Source organism: Polyodon spathula, chromosome 1, assembly GCF_017654505.1.
Source record: "Polyodon spathula isolate WHYD16114869_AA chromosome 1, ASM1765450v1, whole genome shotgun sequence".
NCBI classification, from domain to species: Eukaryota; Metazoa; Chordata; class Actinopteri; order Acipenseriformes; family Polyodontidae; genus Polyodon; species Polyodon spathula.
In genome coordinates this window covers 56,083,094-56,106,900 of record NC_054534.1, presented here as the reverse complement: position 1 = coordinate 56,106,900, position 23,807 = coordinate 56,083,094, and the positions used below count along the sequence as shown (strand labels likewise).

General features: G+C 38.5%; 1 protein-coding gene across 1 annotated transcript in view; it reads right to left on the bottom strand.

Moving 5' to 3' along the window:
- LOC121319801 (guanine nucleotide exchange factor subunit RIC1-like) overlaps nucleotides 1-23,807 on the bottom strand; it is a 117,056-nt gene that overhangs the window by 22,763 nt on the left and 70,486 nt on the right. The window contains exons 4-8 of the mRNA XM_041257639.1: nucleotides 18,301-18,408; nucleotides 4,239-4,381; nucleotides 2,503-2,636; nucleotides 888-979; nucleotides 27-115 (exon numbers count right to left, since the gene is read on the bottom strand). Of these exons, the coding sequence (XP_041113573.1) occupies nucleotides 27-115; nucleotides 888-979; nucleotides 2,503-2,636; nucleotides 4,239-4,381; nucleotides 18,301-18,408 (566 nt within the window). The remainder of the gene's footprint in view (nucleotides 1-26; nucleotides 116-887; nucleotides 980-2,502; nucleotides 2,637-4,238; nucleotides 4,382-18,300; nucleotides 18,409-23,807) is intronic.

Below are 23,807 nucleotides of genomic sequence, written 5' to 3'. Positions count from 1 at the left end.
AGAAGTTTAAAATAATTCAGACCTACCAGGATAGTGCTTTGCTGTTAATTCTAACTTGTGGGAAAGCTGCATTGATCCTGTTGCTGCATCTATTGTGTAAACTAAAACAGAGCCGCTGGAAAAAAAAGATATTAAGATTTATTTTTTTTATTACATACATGATAAAAATGAAAGGTTTAACAGTAAAACATGCAAGAAAATGCTGTATCTTAAGCGCTACTGACAGATGCTTGATAACAGATGCCTGGCATGATGACATAAATCTTTTGTTGGAGTTGAGGGGCCATTTTAGAAAAAAAAAAGCAGCTTCTTTTTACATAGCTACAAATCAAGAAAGTCAATGAAACCTTTTGTTTCTTCGTACTTAGCAACTAAGACTTGAAAAAAGCATTTACATCTGTGACCCAAGACTTTAACCCTGTTAGTCTGGAATTATTTTAGCTGAAAGAAGTTATATTAAAAAAAGGAACTCCTTTATTGAGTATAAATGAGAACATGACAAAAATACTGTATTTTTTACTGATATTTATAGTCGACCTCAAACTATGACCTAGGACCTTTTTTTTTTTTTAACATTTATCTTACTGTTTTGCTTTTACTACTATTATTATTTGGACCTTGTTTTTTTCTGTCAACTACCTGTGTCACAGATAATAAAACCCCATCTGAAGCAACATAGCTTCCTGTTGGCTGCATAGAATGCCATTTTCTTAGGTTATGAGGACCTATTGCCTGTAAAACTGGCTTCACCCGTAAACATGAAAAGAAACGGGAAAAACAAAAACAGCACCAAAACAATAGTGGACTTGTAAAAAAATGTTATGATTCCAAAAGTCTTGGTTGTTTAGGATAACACCTCTAATCTCTATGCCACAAACACAAATTACCTTGCACATCCAAACGCCATTAATCGATACTTGTTGTTTACAGCTACACAGGTGCCGTCTACTACATCCTGTGCCCACACACCTCGCAGTTGCTAAAAATAAAATTAAAAAAATTAAAAAAAAAGAAGCCAAACATACCAAAGGAACTTGGGGGGGGGGGGGGGGGGGGGGACTTTCTTCAAATTACATTATATAGCAATGTACATCACATAATAATATAACATGAAAGCTGTTCTGTCACTGTGTTTAACACCTTTTCAATCATCATCATTTCAATTTAATTCTAATTATTTCCCCAGGACAGCTGAAAAGAGATTCAACATGTCATTACTAGTGGGGTTCTGGATTATAACTTAAAAAACAAGTACTGAATAACACACAGCATATTGTATAGGTTGTATGATACAAGCCGACATGCACCCCAGGAGAGGTCAGAAGGGAAACCCACGAGAGGATTTGCCTCGAGGGTTCTTAGTGGAGGCTCTGACTTTGAGTAGGATGACCATTGGCCTGTACCTTACATAGCATCCTATACTATATATTTTATAATATATATAGTCAAATAAGAACAATTAAACAGTATAGCTAATTTTAATCTGCCATCATTTCCATCTGATACAGACAAGTGGCTTTATCACATCGATATTGGTTTACAGGGCACAGTGAGACTGTAACTGAACCTGAATATTAATCCAGGATCATTTCTGGCCAATGAACTGGAATATATATTTTTGTTTATTACTTTTACACCATTTTAGGTGGAAGAATTAAAAAACGCCCTGGTGACCCTTTGCTTGTATTCAAGCACATTGTACATGTATAACACTCCAGCACTTATTGCATTTAGGGTACTTTATTAGCAGGTTGTTCTTCATGCAGTTATGTCTTTGTTGAAAATGACTGCCATGAATCACTTTGCATTGTGCTAAACCCATAACAAGAGAGACTCGGTGCTTATGTGGACCAAGACAAGCAGAACACACAACAATACTGAGAAGCAAAACAATAACAAATGTTTTTTTTTTTTGTTTGTTTGTTTTAATGGAAGGAGATGCTTGTGCTTTTTTGTGTAAACACTGCATATACTTGTTCAATCCAGGATTTGTCAGTTTACTTAAATTTTTCAACCTTGTAAGACTTTCCAATTGATAGTAGATTCCTTAGGTCTCTGGGACTCAATAGGCAACCATTAGGCTCTGTAAATAAGTCCACAGCTGACCCATAATTCATTATTTAAAAGATACATATTAAAAAAAAACAGGTTAGTAAAATTCAAATGGCTTCAAGCCTAAACATAATGCTGTAAATTGCTGCAGTTTGTGAATTCAATTGATCATAACAGTGGCAGATGCAAATACCGCCAACATTTAAATAATTCAAATAGGAACCTTCCAGCAATAAACTGAACAGACTAACATGCAGTTTTAGTCTCAGGTCCTTTAGTTTCATTATTTAAACATAATCAGATCTACTGATTAAATTAATTGAATATACCGCAACATGTCCGACATGCATATATTTAAGCAATTCCTAAGTGGCCAATTGAGAAAAAGAGTTTTATTACTGTAGATGGCGCACACTGAACAATTACTTGCGGTAAGTAACTGTGTCTTACCTCTGCAGTAAATCTGCTTGATATTGGAGTAATAAAGCCCACGCGTCCATCATCAAAGACTACAGCAAAGCCATCCAGGGTTATACAGTACTCCATGTCTCTAATGTGCACACCTTCAAAATCCTGTGAAGGGCCTGATAATCACAAAAAGCAAAAAACACAGGACTCAACATTTAAATGGTGAAAATTTGAATACAGCTTCCATCTATACACAGCACTGAGCTGGAGTTCTGATTAAGCTTTCAAATTGAACAGTTCATTAAACATGACGGCATCTGTTCAATCTTCATAGATTTAGAGTTTTTGCCATTTATTTATTTATTTATTTATAACAACAGTGAATCTGTTAATTATTCACTGTAAACGCCTCTTAATTTATACATTTTTCAATTAAAACTGGATTTGTCAAATGTGGATTTGTCAAAATAAACCAGTAACTGAAACCACAGCCGACAATGGAACATTTTTTCATTTTTGATACCAATATGTTTTAATTGCCAAGAAGAGGTGGAATATTAATTGTATTTGTCAATGGCGTTTTTGATATCAGTTGACTCAGAAATGTTTTAAGCGGGATAAACAACTCAAAGTGGTGAATCTATTAGTATTCAAAAAAGATTAGGTCTCATAGATTCAGCATTTACCTTTGTTTATCCCTTAGTCATCAGTATTCTATATTAGGGGTACCTAGAAGCATCACAATCTACTGTCCGATACAGGGAAGCTGTGAATGACTTGATTTAAAGAAACACAAAGCTTTAACAATTTTTTTTTCTTCTTCTAGGAATTATGTTCAACTATTTAAAAAAAAATAAAAAAAAGTCATCTACAAATATTTAATGGATATTAAAATCAAGCTGCATCTAAGAGAAGGCGGCCGGCCCCCAAGAAGCTCTGTATTTCAAGCTTTGATTTCAACCTTACAGGAATAGAATGCACATTTTCAAGCCCCCTGCTGATTTAGTACATGGGTGTGATGATGCATTGTCCTTCATGTTACAGTATAATAGGGACACCGTAAAACAAACAGTTGGCTCAGTATCCAGCTAGGAGCGCTGGTGTTGAAGCATGTTTACCAAAGCCAGCTACAATGAAAAGAAAATCCTGTCGCAAATATCTCGTAAGCCGACTCTCACCCGTTGCAATACAGTGCATCTGGTAATGTTTTTCAGATTCACCACAAAATGTTTTAAAATCAAGGTAGGAGAAACAGAAAACATCATGGTTCTGTGTAGGTATTGAAAAACAATAAACAGTTTAAAAGAATGGGTAACTTAGACATCATGTATCCTGTGTTTATTTACTTAATGATGTCCTATTTTTTAGTGAGGTCCATGGGCAAGATGCAGCAGATTACATAACTGATGAAAACAGTAAAACATAGAACAGAAAATGATGAAACCCATTTCAGAAAGACACAAATAGCCTTTTCAGACTTGCACACCCGGGACGAGCCAAGCCGAGCCCTCACGGTACGGCTAGTTTCACACTTGTCATTTTGTCAAGCCGAGCTGAGCCGGAACCGTGAAACTCTGGCCTTGCAAGATATCTGGTACTGGCTCGGTGCTGAGCAAGGCTGGGGCAGGGTTACCTCTTACTGTCCGAAAAGACAAAGTCTACCAAAAGATTTCACAGGACACAATCATCAAATTATACCTTAGTATCTACCTAGGACAAGGGGATACCAGTTTAATTCCGTACAATGTTCATCTCTCCTAGCAAACACTGGACCTTACCTCTTGAGGACTGTAGGTCTACAGAAAAGGGAACTGTACAGACATTGATATCCTTCCTCCCATTTGTCACTGCGTCCCAGTGAATGAGATGGAGAAGGCCATCGGCAGTGGCAACCACCAGGTCTTCCTGCATTGACTGCAAACTAAAAAACAGAAAGAAAACATACCATTAGCAGGCACAGTGCACATATTGTACACACATACACTATACTAGTTAATACAATTCAAATGGCTTCAAGCCAAAACATAATGCTGTAAATTGCTGAAGTTTGTGAATTCAACTGATAGTAACAGTGGCAGATGCAAATAACACAGTAATTTAAATAATTCAAATAGGAACCTTCCAGGGTATTTTTCATGTTTTTACAGACAGAAATAAACTGAACAGACTGACAATTTTTTTTTTTTTTAACTTTATACAACATGCCTACTATTATTGCTGGAACGAACCCTGGAATTTCACGTTTGGATATTTGCTTATAACTTAAGTACTCGTTCGGATATTCGTTCGTTTTCAAAAAGTAATAAACCATTATATTGCTCAGAACGCAAACAGACAGAATAGCAGCAGGGGCTAGGGGGGGTGGCCCGTGTGTGTGGCCTGTACTTTACAGCAACATGTTACGATATGTAACACACTGAAGTGGAAAATTATCCCAGGAGTAAAGAATACATTGTGTAAGCCTTATTTGCCAGTCACATTTTCAAAAAGTAATAACATGAGGTTAGTTGAACAGCAAACAAAAACTGAAATTTAACTATACACACTTTAAATAAAAAAAAACGAGGAAATGGCGTTGTAAAATGAAGGGGGAAAAACTCACCATTTTGGTTCTCGTTTATTACATTCCACATAACAGAAAGTCTGTTGTTTATACATTTTGTCTTAATAGGGATATTAAATTTGTTTGCACAGCTTTAATGATTGATTATTTTCATTATATGAGAGCAGTTGTTAAAACTTCACATTGATATTGGACTCAGCTCTCACTAAGATAAGAACTCCAACTAAGACATAACTTCTTTTACTGTAAACTAATGTGATCTGCATTTCCTTCCATTCGATGATGAAGAGATCCTTCTGCCTGGTGTTGATGGCTGAAGTGTAATGCTGGCTCCAAGGATCACCCTATTTTACCTCCCTGGCATATCAGCACACACAATGGCTGACATGCTGGCTCCAGGGATCAACCACAGTGCAGGCTCCCTAGAGCATCAGCATGACAACCGTCTGGAGTGAGCCGAGTAAGGCACTTCTCTAGGGTCTTCAAGTGGGTACCTTCCATGCTTGGTGTTTCTTCGACTAGCCCATGACACCTTAAGAGGGCTCGACAGTGATTCTGGCGCCCAAGCATCACGCTCCTCCGTCCCCCACTCAGGTAAGCCCAGCTTACTTACATTCCTTTACATCGATGCTTTTTTTTGTTTCTACTGTGCTTGAGGTCCCCAACCAGAATCTTTTTGATTCAACTAGAGCCAGTTGCTGCTGCTCTGTGCTACTTCAGATAAGTTCATCACAATGTGTCGCAACTCCTGATCACTAAATCCGATGTCTCTGAGAAACCGGGTTGTGGAGTGTGCCACAAATCGTCGACAACCCACCTCCACTGGGTAAACCTGGACTCTCCATCCTAGCTGTTTCGCTTCAGCAGCTAGTTGAGAGTACCGAAGTTTCTTCCTTGCATACGCCTCATCTTCAGTATCCTCCCATGGCACTGTTAACTCTACCAGGTGAACAAGGTGTGCTGATCCAGACCACAAGACAATATCAGGTCAAAGGTTAGTGGTGGCAGGTGGGGGTGGGAATCTCAAGTGGGAAAATAAGCCATTGTCCAACATCTGCCACCATTTTCCAGTCTCTAGCAGCCTCCAGCCGTCCTAGAAGAGTTTTAGTTTTAATACCTTTTCTTGGAGGTTGCTCCCCTGGATGGAGGAATGTTGTTCTTGTATCCTCCTTGGTCATGCTGCACTTGTCTTCCAATGCTAAGACCAAACAACACAGAACCTTGTCATGATGCCAAGTAAACCGTCCTTGGCTAAGACCCATCTTACATCCTGTCTTAATGTAACTGGTGATGAACACAAAGGACACCATTGATCCTCTCCTACCCATACATTAAGGTGCTGTGGTAATGGGAGAATGTCATGTTGACCTGATGAGGAAACTGATCCTGCTCTGTTGTTCATAAATCTTGCCAGCCAATCTTGTGTTGTTCCACACTCTCCCACATTGTCCATTCTCCCTGCTTGGCCTAGGAAACTGCCTTTACGCACCTCATCCATTAGGCCCAGGAGATGATGACACCCTTGCTTTTCACAGCTTGCTCTACTTCTTTCCGCTTAGGTCTGCAGTACCCCATTTGGTATTCTGGTGGATTGATAGGTGGGATGTCTGAAGGAATCAACATAGGCTCCTGCCTTTTTAAATCTGTGTGTGCTTCCTCAAGGTATCTTTCCAGCTCAGAAGTAGTTGCTTTTAGTGTGCCATTTTTCTCCTTGGTAAATAACTTAATTGTAAATTTGAATGGGTCTTGATAAAAGTTAGTTCTCGCAGGCTCCTTTTTGCAGCGTTTCCGTTAGGCACTCAGCTTTGCGCAATATTGCAAGCTTATCTTTTATGACCCTTTGTAATAGATTGAGTGCCTCTTTCTGACTTTATTCTGCTCTCCTCCATTGTTTCCACAACTGCCTCCTCTCTCTAACTAAAGGCTCAACCTCTTGCTGTCGTCTAGACTTTACAGGATTAGTTTGTACTTTCTCCTTTCTTTTTTCAGCTTCAAACCTCTTGATACCATATACATAGATGGAATACCAAATTTGTTCAGCTTCTTTTCGACTGTTCCACCTAACCTTTCCAATGCAAAAATGAGATCTGTGTTTACTGTGTCCCACGCTGTTTTCTCACAAGCTCTTGGCCATTTAACTCCAGGTTTATGCCCGTTGAGGTTCTTCTCTCTTATGCTGGTTCATCTGACTGGGTTCACAAGGATCATTAGGTTCATCACTAGTTGTGTTTATGCAAGTCCTCCTCTCATCTATGACAGGGGTGCTGATATCCTGCGAACTGTGGTTTGTTTCCTGTCGCTGGATTTCATTCGACTGACTTGACTTTGTAAAAAGTATTGAATGGAGGAGCAAGGCCCTTGTCCCTTCTCCCACAAGCATTTTATTCTCCCTTGATGAATCTTCAAACCCCTAACTGTTGTCACTTTGCTCCAGCCACAGGCACAACCCTGGAGCTCCATGTCTTTGCTAACTGCAGATTTTGAGCTAGTCCTTTGCAAAGTACTCTCCATTTCCTTTTCTAAGCCGTTAACCGTGTTGTCAAACCTTGAGTCACCCCCCCCCCACCCCACTCAGACATATTTTTCTCTTTAATTTCTTAGAAGCCTTGGACGGGTGTCTCCAGCATCCTATTCCATTTGAAAAAACAGAGCTGGCTAACCCCTGCCAGCCCCAATGGTGTCTATTTCCCCCTGTCAGCTGTCTCTCCAGGCTGTCACAAGGTTCTTCCCTCGTCGCCAGCTGCACATATATATGTGCTGAATTAAAAAAAATAAAAAGGAACACTTAATTTTTTGGCTAACACAAGTTTAATAGAACATGCAGCCCTTGAGAAATGAATCATCAGGCAGCTGTCTCAATTTCAGCAAAATAATGAAATTGCACTGTTAACCAAAGTACTTTTTGAAGCTATATAAAAGCCAGGATAAAATTCAGAAATATAACAGTATTTCTTTGTTTTTTTAGACAGCTGTTCTTGTTTTTCCATTGCTTCATTTCTCTGCAAGACAGCAATTATTGCACACAAGGAAAAGACAAAGCAATTAACACTTACTGCATACATTTTTTAATATGGCCAACATTTCTTTCTACAACTCATTAATTCCAGAACGCCTTACTCAAAACCCACGACTTAAATCAATCTGTCAGCTTTTCAACCATACCTGATATAATCATCTTTTAGCTTTATGTACCGTTAATTCTTAATGACATTGGGAATTGTGTGAAATAAAAATCCAGTACCAGGCCAGGAGTTTTTGGTTGACACTGCGATTTAAGAAAATAATATGCCATACAGTATCACTCCTTGGCCAAATAAACATGACAAAGACTTGTCATGCAGTCAATAGTGTAAAAAAATATGAATAACGGAAATTCCTTCTAGTACTGTTATACAAAAAAAAAACAGAATCAGTATCATGAACCTGACCTGTCAGTTTGAAATATATAACACAGACATGCACTGTATATAACATGTACTGTATGCTCCTGGCAGAAACGTTGCTCTGTTTTGAACTTTGTTCTTTTTAAATAATAAATAATAGAAATTTGATCTATGGTCTATTATTATGGTGTTGCACTTCCACTTGTATTAATCCCTTTTATAAACTATGAATGCTCTAACCCAAAACAGGCTCACTGAGAAGTTATAAATAATTTATTGTGGTGCCTGCGGACATGCCCACAAGTTTTTGCATGTTTTAAGCAAGTCGCGAGGCACTGAACTCAAGCCACAAGAATGCAGAGGATTTTATTCAGTCCAAAGGGCCCAAGTTTCATAACAAACACTTAAGTTTACCTACTATGTTAGAACAGGGAGAATAACAGGTTTCACCTTTCAACAAGCCTTCTGAGTGTCATAACCACCTAACTACTATACTGTACTCAATATAACATCTGACATGCAGCAGAGCTTACAGACTCGTGCTAGACTATAAATAATGGTAACCAGCGGGTTCAGCAAGTGTCTGGACTGGAAAAGTGTCCCACTATACAAATTTCACTAAACACGTATTTTAATTTTTTTATTTGGAATCGCCAATTATTTTACCCCACGATTTTCTCCCAATTTGGAATGCTCGGCCACCGCTGCAACCCCCACACTAACTTGGGACAGACGAACGTATTCCGTCAGCCATCTGCTTTTTTTCACACTGCAAGCCCACCATGAAGCCATTACAGCGTCGGAGGACCATGCAGTTCTGAATTGCACACAGGCAGGCCTGCAGGCTCCCGGCCAGCCACAAGGGCCACTGGTGTGTAGTGAACCAAGGTCGTCAGAGACCGACGCACCCTGAAACAATACCCAAGATGTAGTAAGACCCGTGGTGGTATGACCTGTGACCTTCTCTAGAGGGGGCAAGTTGGCTTGCTGGTAAGCAATCTTGATTGGCTCCGCAATCCAACTGGACAGCCTTTGTTTTGATAGAGCTTGACCTTGGTTCTTAGCTCCAAAACATAAACACTTTTTTGCTTCAGCAGTTTATCCCAAGGGGAAAAAACAAGCAAAAATAAAATTTAAAAAAATAAAAAGGCTGAAACAGAAAATGGCGTTGAGCGCCGTCCTGCACGCCGTTTGGTCTCTTGTGGGGGCGGAGACAGGCATGCTGATGTCACAGTCGTAAGATGCAGCTTTGATAGAGTGTTCAGTTGAACCTGGCGTAACAGGTTAATACTAGCATTGCCATAGCCGCTTTTTGAATGGCTTGCAATTCAAATTGAAATATCTCTTCTGATGTGAATATCTTGTGCATGTCCGTTCTTAAGTGTTACTAAATATTTGAATTAAATGCCCATACAGTGTTTCAGCTGCAGAATCGTAAAAGTGAATAAGTTATAAGCACTTGCTTCTGCAACCACCAGACCCGCAGTTTATGTGGCATATTGAAATCAATACAATATAGCCGACAATTTAGTCTGGGCTTTGTAATAAAATCAAAGGCACTGTGAAAGAATGTATTATATACTTCTGTCGAGTGCCGAAACACTAATGAAAGTCATTCTACTCATCATATATTACTATTATTATTAGTTGTCACAAAATATACACATTGAATCACAGTACAGTGTGATATAGTCACCCTGAGTGTGTACAGGTTTTTTTTTTTTTTTTTTTTTTTTTTAAAGTTTTTTCTAAGCTCTCTGCACAAATCAGTGACCATTGGGACTGATGCTAAACAAAAGCCAGAGGCTGTTGCATTTTACAACACAACGAAGTATGGTGTGGATATACTGGATCAAATGGCACAGCTGTATTCTGTCAAAGGTGGTACTCGCTGGTGACTGCTGGATGTTTTTTTTATAATGTTTTGGACCTGGCAGCCATTAACGTTTTGGTTTTGTACAAAGAGTGCACCGGCAATACAATCACTCGGAGGGACTTCATTTTGCAGCTAGCCCTGGAGCTACGGTAGAAACATTTTGATAAGAGACACAAAAGCCGGCTGGCAAATGTCCCTCAACCTTCAGCCAGTGCTGTGACCACTGGCACACTGAATAAAAGACAATGCCAGGTTGCTAAATGCAATAAAAACATAACTTTTGATGTCTGCGCCTGCTGTGAAAAGGCAGTCTGTGGCAAATACACTGGTACAGTTGAAAAGCATGTTTTCTACAGGAAAGCTGTAACAGAACTCTGAACAGACAGACAGAGCCTTTGAACTCTGTTTCACTCAAAGCGCTTTCACTTTGCATAAGTTATGTTATATTTTTGTTTTAGGCTATTTTTATAACTAATTATTTAAGTTTTATAATGTTAAGTGTGCATACAGGTTTCCACACCTGGTTACACAGAAGTTTATTGCGTAAAGTTTATTTTACTACAGTTTTTCATGTTTATGTATTTGTGCTCGTTTCAGAAAGAATATAAATACGGTATTTCTGCTCTGAAAATGTTATGTATGAGGCCAATGCTGGTGCGGCGGTTGTATGTAGTCCAAAATATCATCGGTTCCAATGTTAACCCATTGTGTAATGGAATACATACTTTGAAAGGGAATTAATTTACTATTATTATTGGTGTTGTTCTGTTCTTTGAATATAATAATAGAACATAAAAAAAGGTTTAGTTTATTCACTTTATGCCCATAGGGCCAGCACATCTCAACAGTGCAGTACAAACACAAATAGATATTTACTAAGATAAAAATAACAATACAAATGTGACATTAAAAATGTGGACAAATTAATCTACCGATTAATCTATGGTTAATTAACTAAGCCCACAAATGAACTGATCAAAAATTTGAATCGAGTGACAGCCTTAATTTTAATATATACTTTGGCATGTAAGTTTTTGTTTTTTTTTACTTTGTAGATAAGTCTTTGCGATGTTAAAATATTGTATTATGTAGAATATAAGAGAAAGAGTGTGTGTGTATGTAGATATGATTTGAAAGCGGACACCTGCATAGCATTTAAAACGGTCATAAAAATGTACCAAAAGCACATCCCTAATACTGTACACAGTTTAAAAATAGATATGTGGTACAAGAAGAAGAAGAAGAAGAAGAAGAAGAAGAAGAAGAAGAAACAACTGCGTGTGGGAGTGTAAACAGATAAAAGATCAGAGAAGTACTGTGGAGCCAAACCATGCAGAGCCTTAAAGATTAAGAATTTCAAAATCAAATCGAAACCTGACAGGCAACCAGTGCAAGGACTCCAAGACAGGAGTGATGTGATCACTTGCATATTACCTAGCCAGGATTCTAGCTGCTGAGTTCTGAACATATTGTAATTTGGTAAGTGTGCTTTTTATAGATGCCTGCGAGCAGGGCGTTACAATAATCTATCTGTGAGAAAACAGAAAATATAGAAATAATAGAAACATATAAAATAATAGAAAATATATTTTGGATCTAAACTCAAGCATAGCACCATCAACTCTTTACACGCAGCCCTATTTCCACCTGTTTTTCACTGTTTTCATTTGTGTATGTGTAACATATCGAATGAAAGGCCACAAAATGTCCTTTCATATTATTTATGTTGCAATATGATCAGGCATACTATATGTGGTAGAAATGAGAAAGAAACAATATATATTGTACACTAAAACACTGCACCGTTGAACTTTAATATTTAAAGAACATGGGGGGGGGGGTGTTAGAGAGAAGCTGAGCTTCTAAGCTTTCCAGCGATGCCGCCCCTTTCAGTCTAGCTGCTACAATGATGGAGCAATAGACTCAAAACAAAACCTAAGCTGTGAACTCTTTCACATGATGAGAGGCTTAACTTCAGACAATCGTAGTTCTGGCTAGGAGTACTGCATACACACACTTAATACGTCTTTGGAAAATCCGGAGTCTGTAATTTTAAATAAGCCATGACCAGGCAAGTGGCTTTTACGGTGTCCGAGTAATATGTGCCTAACCTTCGGTGCGGTGGCGCCCCAAAATGAAAGGGGCTGAGTTTTAAGAGTTAACGCGAAAGTCACTGCTTGCAAAACACCTAGATAGATTTAATATCAATTTTTTTTTCCCCAAAAATGTGTACTTTCTGCAGTGTACTGAGTTTCTATAATGTTACAGATAGCAGCCGAGAATCACGTACAAGAGAATAAAGTCCTGCGGCACTTAAAATAAAGCAATACTTTTATTTATTTATTTTAACCAGAACTACTCAGAATGCGGCTCATAGTGCTTTCATCACTGACACCACTTCCTTAGAGATTGTTGTAATGTTTCATTAAAACATTCTAAATTGTGTGGAAAATACAGTAGCTTGTAAGTCTTAAAATATCTCCTCGGGACTTTCTCACACTGAAAGTTGCAGATATGTGGGAGCAACTTGGAAAATGAAAGAATCCCACAATCCAGCGCTGAAATTCAAGCCCTGTATTCTAAAAAAAAACCCTGTTGAATAACTGACGTGAAGCTGGCAATGTAGTGGAGAAGTTAGGCTTTAACAAGCGATCAATGGTGGACAACAGGTATACAGGATTATCTTGATTATTCTCAATAATATTTGAAAAATAGCTAGACCTGGCAGTTGCCATAGCATCCCTGTATTCAGCCAATGACTCCAATAAGTGCAGATGTACAGTTAAACCAGAGTTCTGCCACCTACGCTCAATTTTATGACTACAAGCCTTAATAGAGTGCAGATGGACAGAATACCATGGAGCATGGTGAGTATAGGAGACCGACCTAGACTTAACTATAAATAGTTTCTAGTAAAATGTTTCTACTGAAACAAACAGGCCCACATCATTTGAAAAACTACTGGACATTTAAGAGAAAGCTCGAGTCCCTATAGCTACGTATTGAGCTTTAACCCTCCTATTAGGTTTCGGGTCTTTTTGACCCGACTCTGGTTTCCAATTAGCTTAAATACTCTTTTTCTTTTCTTTTTCTGTATAATATTTTATGACTTTTCCTAAGTTGGGGTCATGAACACAGAAAAAAGAACCTTTTGAGTTTATTTTTTTTTAGAACAGGTATGTATGTATATATATATATATATATATATATATATATATATATATATATATATATATATATATATATATATATATATATATACATACATACATACACATGTATACAAATAAGATGTTTCGTGTCATTGTGACCCGTGGCATTTATCTATGTCGATTTGTGTTCAGGAATAACAAACTTCTTCAATTTGTTATTTTATTATTATTATATTTGTATTATTATCTCTAGAAATGTCTGCACCTGTCTGGAGATATTTATAAACAAAAAAAAAAAAAAAAATATATCTACAAGGCAGAGCCTAATTTTCTCTGTCAGTATTGCAACAACATCTCACTGGTAAAGACATTCCAAAATAAGGAGCTCCCAGGTTGGCAGTCAAATAAGTTTTATCACAGCTGCTGGACTAAAAGAGTATAAAAGAGTAAAACCTTTGCAAATAAAAACAGTTAATCAATTTAAGGCTGTTTAAATTAGTCTGAAATTGCATTGGGTCAATATGACCCAAAACATAACAGATGTACCTAAATACTGAACATAAAAGGATGGTTAAACAAACAATGTACTTTCTTGTAAAGTAGTACAAAAGAAAGCTAAATTTATTTACAGTGCAACAACGTAGTAAACAAACACCAAAAAATAATATTTGAGTGATTGGGGTAGGGCATCTTTTATCACTCTGTGCTCTGTATGATCACATGCTGTGATAAAAGAACAAGCAAAATATTGGTTTCAAGAAAATAAGTAAATGAACCACACAAGTCGCACCTTGACAGATGTCCAGTTCCATTAAAGTCCATTATGGAAAAATAAGCCCCTTTCCTTATCGCTTCAGCTCTTAAGTGTACCATATGGTGCTGCATTCAAAGTAAGGCAACAGTATCTTGTGTAATATTTATTTTTAATCCAGACACACTTTGCAATCCTAGAAATCAACTGCCAGAAGGCCAATTTCCAAAGGCACCCAACAAATAACAAACCAGCTTATATTACAGACGAGGGGAAAGTAAATCCGAATATGAATCATTTACAGTGAAATATATCAGTACGTGCAAGAGCTGTAAGCACAGTGTTGAATGTTTGGATGTTGAAATGCTGCAATACAGTAGCATAGTTATTGGCTGAGGCTGCATAATAATAAAAAAAAAAGTCTGTACAGTAGATAAAGTATCTACACGTTGGGTTCCCAATTGATTGACAGTATGAATAATTTCTGTCCTCAGCATTAGCTGGTGTACACATTCAGAAAAGTAAACACTACAATGACAAAGACAATGCAGTTACTGTAAAAGCTAGCAATTTTTGGGTACACCCTTCCAATTAACATGGGCAGCAAGATTCCATCATCAATTATGTAGAAAACTTTTGTCAAGTCCACAAAGGCTGCACTGTTTTTAAAACCCCGTTGAAAGCCTCCAGCACGTCACTCTACACCTATAGTTACGTGATCCTTTTTACTCAGGTAGATTGTTTTTTTCTTATTATTATGTTTTATCTCTGAACCAGTTTTTTTTTAGCCAATCAGTGTAGGAAGTTATACTATTGTAAAGTACTGTTCATGTCATCCTTTTAAAAAGAAAATAAGTTGACATAGGTGAATTTCCGCAGGCTTAGACTAATTTGGGCCATGTGTAACAATAAGTGACAGCACTGAAAGTAGCTAGTCCACATATGGCTGCGGCATGTAACTTCAGTCATTCTTGCTCAGGAAAAAAAAAAATACTGTTACACAGCTTTTTGTATTAAGACTGAAAGTTTCATCACTGTGGTTTCCCTTAATGCCACAGAAAAAATCTGCGCTTTATTCTTATAGCTTTCTTAAAGAGTAAGTAGCAGGGTTACAGAAAATATAGCTTTACAAGCCCCACGTGTTTCTATAACAGTTAAAATAATTTTTTTTTTTTTTATTAACAAAAAATGACCATGGATAACAAAACATTGTGTTCATTTTATATTAAATAGATTAAACAATAAACATTAACTGAAGCAAAAAGAAAAAATGTTAAAAACTTAAGCATAAACACCATGCACCGCTGTTTCAGGAAGCGATCAAGGTTAAAGGTCAAAGTGCAGTTGGTGGGGAAGCAGCACTCACACCATGTAGGTATGATTAGGCAGCAACTGGGTGGCTTACAAAAATTCAAAGTTCGATATCGACCATGGACTGATTTTTTGATCAAGAGAAAAAGTGAATCTGTGCAGCAAGAAGAGAATAAACAGTCAGAAAAAGATGAGAAAATATGAAGATGAGTGTTTGAAATTTGGTTTTATCCTTGCAAAGCGCGTTGGTCCTGAAGGAAAACAGCTGCCTCAATGTGCATTCGTGAGGTTTATCGAGGGTACAGATATCTGAAAAATTCCTTTTTTTGCAAGGAACTACCAAAACATACATCTGATGAGGAAATATTCAGATTGATTGATTCATTACTTGGTCAAAATGCTCTGGGCTGTGTACTGAGGTGCCAGGCCTATGACGGGCCTACTTAGCTGACTTATTGGACGTGTAAAAAAATGTGGTGCCTTCTGTAGTACAGACTCAGTATATGCTACACAGTGTCTTTAGCGTCCAAAAAAATGGAGCCCCGCGTTAAATACTGTTTTACAAACCATTGTACAGGCGGTACATTTCATTGTACAGGCGGGAAAAGATGGAAGCTGATCACCAAGCTCTTCTTTCTCATTCAGAAGTAAGGTGGATATCTTGCAGCGCTGTTCCGAAACGTATTTTTGAATTACGTGCTGAAATACGTGAATTTTTAGACTACCATTCACAGATGGAAGTTGCTGCTAATTTCAGCGACATTGAATGGTTATTAAAGCTGCATATCTTACGGATTATTCTAGAGAACTGAACAGTTAATCAATTGATGCAAGGTTGCAATGCCAATATCATACAGTAGTACTGCAAACAGGAAGCTTCCAGTAAGAAGACAATTAAATGGCAAGAGTGGGTAGAAACGGGGGAATATTTCTAAGTGGAGGAACTTTGTGAAAACTCAAATTTGCCCATCAGCACTGCAGTGAAGGATGTGCCCATCTCTATGGCTCCGGAGCAGCGGTTTGGTGATTATTTTGCTGAATCTGAATCATGGCTGTGTAACAAAATGTGGATCCAGTTTCCCTTTTTAGAGAATACGAGCAGTGGTTCAAGTTTGACAGAAAAGGAAGGGGACCAACTCATAGAGCATTCCAGTGACAGTGTGCACAAGAATCAATATCTCACAAGTGAATGTGATGCTAGATGTTGCATGGGAGCTCAAAAGCAATTCACAGAGTTTGCAGCAAAGGACTTAAAAATCATCTTACCATTCGCAACAATGTACTTGTGTGAAACTGGCTTCTCTTCTTTGACTGCTCTGAAAACAAAATACCGCTCTCGACTTCAACCAGAACATTACCTCAGACTGTGTCTTTCCGTTGCGATATCTCAGAGAATTGAACATTTATGCTCATCACACCAACCATCACACAACTTTTACTATACTGAATAATTGCTGTGGATATTGTGTAATAGTAATTTAAGCATTTTTATCTTCTTATTCCTGTCAGGTGTATATTTATATGATATACAGTAGTTACTTTCTTTACTTTTTTTAATGTTCTGAATTTGCGTTCCAAGAAAGCAGCTAAGTGCACGCAAGAATACTTTTAGGTATTTTTTTTTTTTTAATACTTTTAGACATTAACCCCTTTGAGTGGGGGTCCCTGGTTTTGGTGACTTTGTGTCAAGGGATCCGCAAGTACAAAAAGGTTGAAAACCCCTGATTTTGAGTACAGATCTCAAACCCAGAGATTGACCCAGACATTCCGGGAATTGGCATCTGTGTCTAGGTTGCAGGAATTAACAAATTATTATTATTATTATTATTATATTTAGCAGATGCCTCTATCCAAGGTGACTTACAGAGACTATGGTGTGTGAACTATGCATCAGATGTAGAGTCACTTACAACAACATTTCACCCGAAAGATAGAGCACAAGGAGGTTAAGTGACTTGCTCAGGGTCACACAGTGAGTGAGTGAGTGAGCCGGGATTTGAACCGGGGACCTCCTACTTACAAGCCCTTTTCTTTAACTACTGGACCACATAGTTTCTTGTCCGGGTTTAAGAGAAATGCATAAGAACCACCATCCTTCCTTTAATATTTCCTTTGATATACATTAGTTGCTTAAAGGATTTCCACTATCTTACTAGAAAAGAACTGTTTAGTACTGATCTGTACTTTCTACCTTGTCCATGTTGGGGACAACGAACATATCCACATGATGTAAACAATCCAATACGGTACTGAGCTGATGGTATTGTGTTAAACTGTACAGTTTTGATAGACCTAGGCTGACTGAGAAATATGTCTGGGTTTGGTCTGTGGAAAAGGTGGCAGCCCAACTCAAACCCAAGAGCACTGCAGCTGACATTTTGAAGAGACTTGAAACAGATTTTAAAGTTAGAAGTGTAAAAAGTTGTCAGGATGTTAACAATGAAAATAAAAATTACAAGTACGATATTTAAACATTGGCAAAACATGGGGACATATAGCGCTATATTTTTTGGAACCTCGATACTTACTCTTTAACTCTGTCTTAACAGCTACTGTTACAACTGAGACAACTTATCAATTAGTTGTGGTTTGTCTCATTTTGGTGATGGTACATTTTATGGCTGTGTTGCAATACATTTTTCCCATGCAAACAGCTCGTCCTTCGCTGCAGTGGATACACTGATCAATGTGTCAAATAAGAGTCTCCCAGGTGTTCTAGAATGGCAACATTAGCAGAAAACCACCACCAACTCAAGCAAAGGCCAGTCAGTGTTTACGCACACACATATTGAACTACACTGTACCTTGTGATGGGTGCTTGCAAGTCCATCACCTTCTTGAGTTCCACGCTTAACGAAGGAGCACATTGTTCCTCTTTGTAGCCATGTGTCACTTTCACACGAGGATTCCCTCTGCAAGAAATAATTAATAAAACATCATTACAAAACATTCCACTGTCAAATAAAATTCCCCAAAGAGTAGTGTCGCTACTGTTTGACAGTGCCTTGGAGGAACTCATTTTTATTTTTTTATTAGGATTGCTAACATACTTAAAAAAGATAATGAGACGCCAAATTGACTGACAGTATGCACATTTCAGTTTGCCTGGTGTACACACACAGAAACTAAAACATTGCCAATAATAATCATTAAATCAAAACAAGGCAGTGCAACTAAAAGCTGAACATTTGGAGTACAAAGTTTCTCAAAATAGACATTACCCTTAAGTACTGGGACTGACAACAAAAGGCAGAACACCTGAGAGTTGAGAATTTGTGTGCTGTTTACCCCCAGCAGAACCTGTACTAACTACAGAATTTCATCTAGCCCAATAGATTTATCAATTTCTTTGCAAATCAAGGAAAAAGCCTTGAAGCAACAATTTAGAGAACAGTAATATAAATCAAACCCAAATTTACACATGGCATACAGAGGGTTGGAAAGAAAATCACCTGGGGATAGTTCACCTCATTGTACTTCAGTGACCTCTAATGGTCAGGAGCCACACAAGTACAGGCCTTTGTCTCCAGAGTTCAAAAGCTTGGTAACCCACGACCCTCTATAGCAGGGGTGTCAAACTCAAGGCCTGCGAGCCGAATACGGCCCTTGGAGGTACTTTACCCAGCCCCCCTGCAAAGTTCATTCCCTACAGTGTAATTTGGCCTGGCCCAGTTTAAGTCTATTAGATTATTACATGTCAGAAAAGTAGCAGGAAGCTCAGTTAACAGGAAATTAGTTGGATTGACAACAACAGACGAAGCGCCTCCCATGTGTGGTGAAAAAAATAGGCTTGTTGCTTTGGTGTGAAAGAAACTACAGGAGGTGAATTGTCCAACAACACTTACAATGTACCACTGTATTCTACAACAGCAAGCGCTGTGTGGGAAGGTGCTGAAAATGGATCAAATAATGGTCACGGTTGTGAAAATGAAAATTTCATCAGGGCAATTCCAAAAGTTGCGTGACAAGTTTAATGCTCAATATGGTGATTTTGCGCACCACACCGAAGTTCGCTGGCTTAGCCGCGGTGCAGTACTTACAAGGTTCTTTGAATTGCGTCAACAAAGAGAAATTTTCATGCACAATAAAGGGAAAGAAATTAGACAGCTTTCAGATGCAAAGTGGTTGTGTGATTTGGGATTTCTCTGCTATATAACCGAACAACTCAACAATTGAAATGTGAAACTGTGAGTCTGTAAACAAGTCATAATTGAATTGTATGATGGTGTTAAGGGGCTTCAGCTAACGTTACACGTGTGGGAGAAACACAAGCAGCAAGGAAACCTTTCCCATTTCCTAACGAGCCAAGATGTATGTGATTCTATGGTGGATTTTACTTTTCCTGGTAGTGCGTTTGCTGCAAAACTAAACGTGCTGCGTGTGGAATGTGATGAGCACCGTTTTTCAGATTTTTGCAAGTAGCAGTTCCAGATCCAGCTTTTTTCAAACCCGTTTGGCATAGATGTGGAAACTGCACCAGAAGACATCCAGATGGAATTTATTGAATTGCAGTGCAATAACGCACTGAAGGCTAAGTTTGATTTTACCCATTCCTTCCAGCCACATTCCCACAGCTCCACATTCAGGCTGCGCGCGTCTTGTCAAATGTCAGGCAGTACATACTTCTGTGAACAGCTATTATTAAAGATGAAGATTAAAAAATCTGCTCAAAGATTACGACTGAATGACAAGCATATACGCATATACACATATACGCATATAAATGAAAATGCACAGGGTACCAACTAGGTAAGATAGATAACGTGTTTGAAATGAATAAGTCATATATAACATACATGTGTATGTATTAAAAACTGTGAATATAAACATGCATTTTCTATATCTCCTATTAAAATGCATGTGTATATGTAAAAGGTGTGCATTTTGTGGCCCATGAATCAAATGTTAAATTAAGATATGGCCCTTGGTAAAATTAAGTTTGACACCCCTGCTCTATAGGATAAAGCAGTTATTGATAATGGATGGATCTTGTACAGAAGCAGTGGCTGAATTCCTGTTCAAAAGCCTAGCAATTTACAAATTAACTGGCAGTAACAAGTGAGATGGAATTTTCTAAGCGGGAAATTAGTTACACTTAGGTTCCTACAAATACAGTAGCCCAGTAATTAGACTCCTGATAACGCACATTTTTTGCTGGTCTCTTGAAATTTGTATTAACGAGAATTGACTATATAAGGTTTAGTCCAAAGAACAGTCTCTAATAGAGGATACCCACAGCTCAGGGCTGGATGAACCTATACACAAATTTCGCTATAGCGTAGGGCGCCTAGCAGAATTGGGGCATCCGCAAGGTCGCCGTTTGTTTGGGACATTTTACAAAACCTGCATGCATGTGGACAGGCCCACCCACACAGGAAGAGAGAGAGGCTTGCTTTCAGTTAATTCTGCTGGGCATTTCTTTCTTGATTACAGCAGACCTGGTCTCTGAGTCTCACGCAAGCAGCTTCCTGCTATTGTACAGTACCAAACGCCCCACACCCTCACCGCCTGGGAGACATCTGTCCCTGCTCCTACTACTTCAGGCATCAGTCTGCAGGATATAACGTATGAATCAGGCTCAATTTTCGTATTCATTTATTTCAGTTTTAGGGCCAATTTAAAAACCTGTCCTGTCTCAAATGTGCACAGTATGCCTCTTTACATTTTAGAAATGTTTCTTTTTCATTTGGGGGTTGGAATTTTAGAAAAAAAGGCCGGTAAAGGTAAACGTGTACAATGCGGGAGGCTGCAGCCAGCAAGAACTGTTTAAGTCCATAGTATTCGCTTCTCATACTCTACAAAAACAAAAACAAAAAACAAAAGTAGTAAAGGACAGAAAAGTTATCTTTTTTTGTTAAACTACATTGTCTTATTCCCCTGAATGCAATCTATGAATATATACGTAATCACCGCAGGCAAATGGGCACACTGATGACGCCTGTCACACTGTGGCAGCTAAACAAATGGGAGAATATATATTTGAATTATAAAGTGAATTATAATTTATAACGAATTATAAAGTACAATGCCAAATCACACTGAATATAAAAGTTACATTTTTTGCAAAATTCATGGACAAACATGTATTTAAGAAAAATAAAACCGTGCTTAGTTCTTCTCAGTGCTGTGAAAGAGCGGGCTGGAAAGGTTTTCTCTGCGCTCCGCTCCCCTGCTCCATATACAATTGGCTCGCTCTGCTCACTCCCTGTCCCCAACACAGGCCCGAATAAGTAAATAACACCATTCGCCATAATATGCATAGACCCCCAAAATATGGGTTAGTGTAGGCTCCCCACGTCCTTTAATCCGGCCCTGCGACAGCTTTACAGATTATGGCAACCTTGTCATATTGCCAGTATATGGTGTTAATAATGTCAATGGGTCATAAATAACTGTATACAGTACAACACAGGATTGCACTTTCTTAGGGATTATTGACTTTTAAAAGATATCATTAGTAGAGCTCTTTTCTTTTAAATTCTGTTTTAATGCTAAATGTTTTATTTGTAAAAAGAACATATGTATATGTGACAGGGTCTTCCTCGGGTCACACGCGTGGGTAGCCGCTGTTCAAGCATACAGAGAGACAGAGGTGGTGTTGAAACGCCAGCACAGGCGCGCAGGATTTATTAACAACAAACAAAGTGAAAGTAAAATAAAGGCGGTCATATGACGTTACCAGCGATGGTAACGCACAGAGGACAAATACAGAAAACCGTACAAAAAGTGCAAAATAAAACACAATACCCCAAACTATAACTCAAAAGGTGCCGTGAAAACGGCAGGCCTTGCAGCAGCCCCGAGCAATCTCCCGCAGATGTTTTTAAACTGACGGACACTCGGTCGAGACCCGCCCACCTGCTGATTGAGGACCAGCACAGCCAATCACTTGCTGCCCTTCCCTCAATCAAGCATAGCAGGCAGCAAGTCTCAATCGAGCGCCCGTCTGTAAACAATAATACAATCAAACTAATTAAGTACCAAAACGTCACAAAATAAACCCATTCCCACATATAAACCACACCAACACTAATTTACCACTGTGCAGGGCAATCGCACTGCCACAGTATACAACAGCAGGAAAGTACAATGCAAAGAACCCTTTTCTCAACCCCCAAGCGTGGAGAATGTTTACCTTAACAGCCAAACAGATAACACCCCTCTCCACACCTGTTGCAGTACATGAATTTCATGCCTTGGCTGGTATGTTTGAAGCTTTTTGCCTTTAAGTTGACAGGGTGGCCGAGAGCCATAGTGTGCATGCAGAGTCTGATCTGAGCTGCCACATCAGCATTAGGCAGCACTCCTCCAAAGGAGGGCTGGGCCAGTCAGTCAGTCCAGGCTGCTACTACACTGTAAATCTTCATAAATGTACAGCTACAGTAATCTGAAGGTTTGTGGGGATGTAAGACTGTCTCATATCACAGCCTTTCAGACGCACAAACCCAACCTTACATAAGCAGAAAACATATATTTGAAGAACCATAAACTATAATAATAATGCCATATGTACTGTAAACACAAATCATATGACTGGTACATTATGGATTATATAACTACTTTAAACAACACAATGCACAAAGCCGTTTGCAGCACTAAAGTTAAAGTGCATGAACACAGAATTAGCAGGAAACAAACTAGGCACAGCACATGTACTGTAGTTTCATAAACTCTACTCACTATAAACATTAAGACTTCAGAAGAAAACAAGTGGTGTAAACTGAGCATGGATGTGCTTTGTGAATGTGTCACAGGTTTTAACGGCAGATGTGCTACACTACCAACTTACATTTTCATAGGTGCTACATCTCTCTTTTCTTACACATTTTTAATGATTATTCTTATACAGTAACAGGGCTTGCTTATTACAAGCAAGCAAAGCATTGAACGCAGGTATAATACAAAAGTTTGTCCAGGAATCTTCAGGGTTAGAGCTTGTGAATTCAGTGCTTATGACTGGTGAGGGATAATGGCAATCGCTAAAGTCAGGTATGTTCCTTTATGACAGCTCCCCCTTGTAGCTCTGCACCTCAGTCCAGACTTGAAATAAACACCTTCTGACATTCAGTCCTAGACTGGCAATAGAGCCGGATTTTGTTCTGGTTTGTGACAGGTACTAATATCAACTGGAGGGCATGGGACCCTAAAACTTATTTATGACCCAAGTAGGAGCTGGACCCAGGCTTTCAGAGGCCAATGAATTAGCTTGCTGCACCACTACTAAGACTACTGTTTTCTGTTTTGTTTTTATCCAAATGTACTGGAATTTCAAATGACTTGATAATGAAGAACTATAAAAAGTAAAGATTGT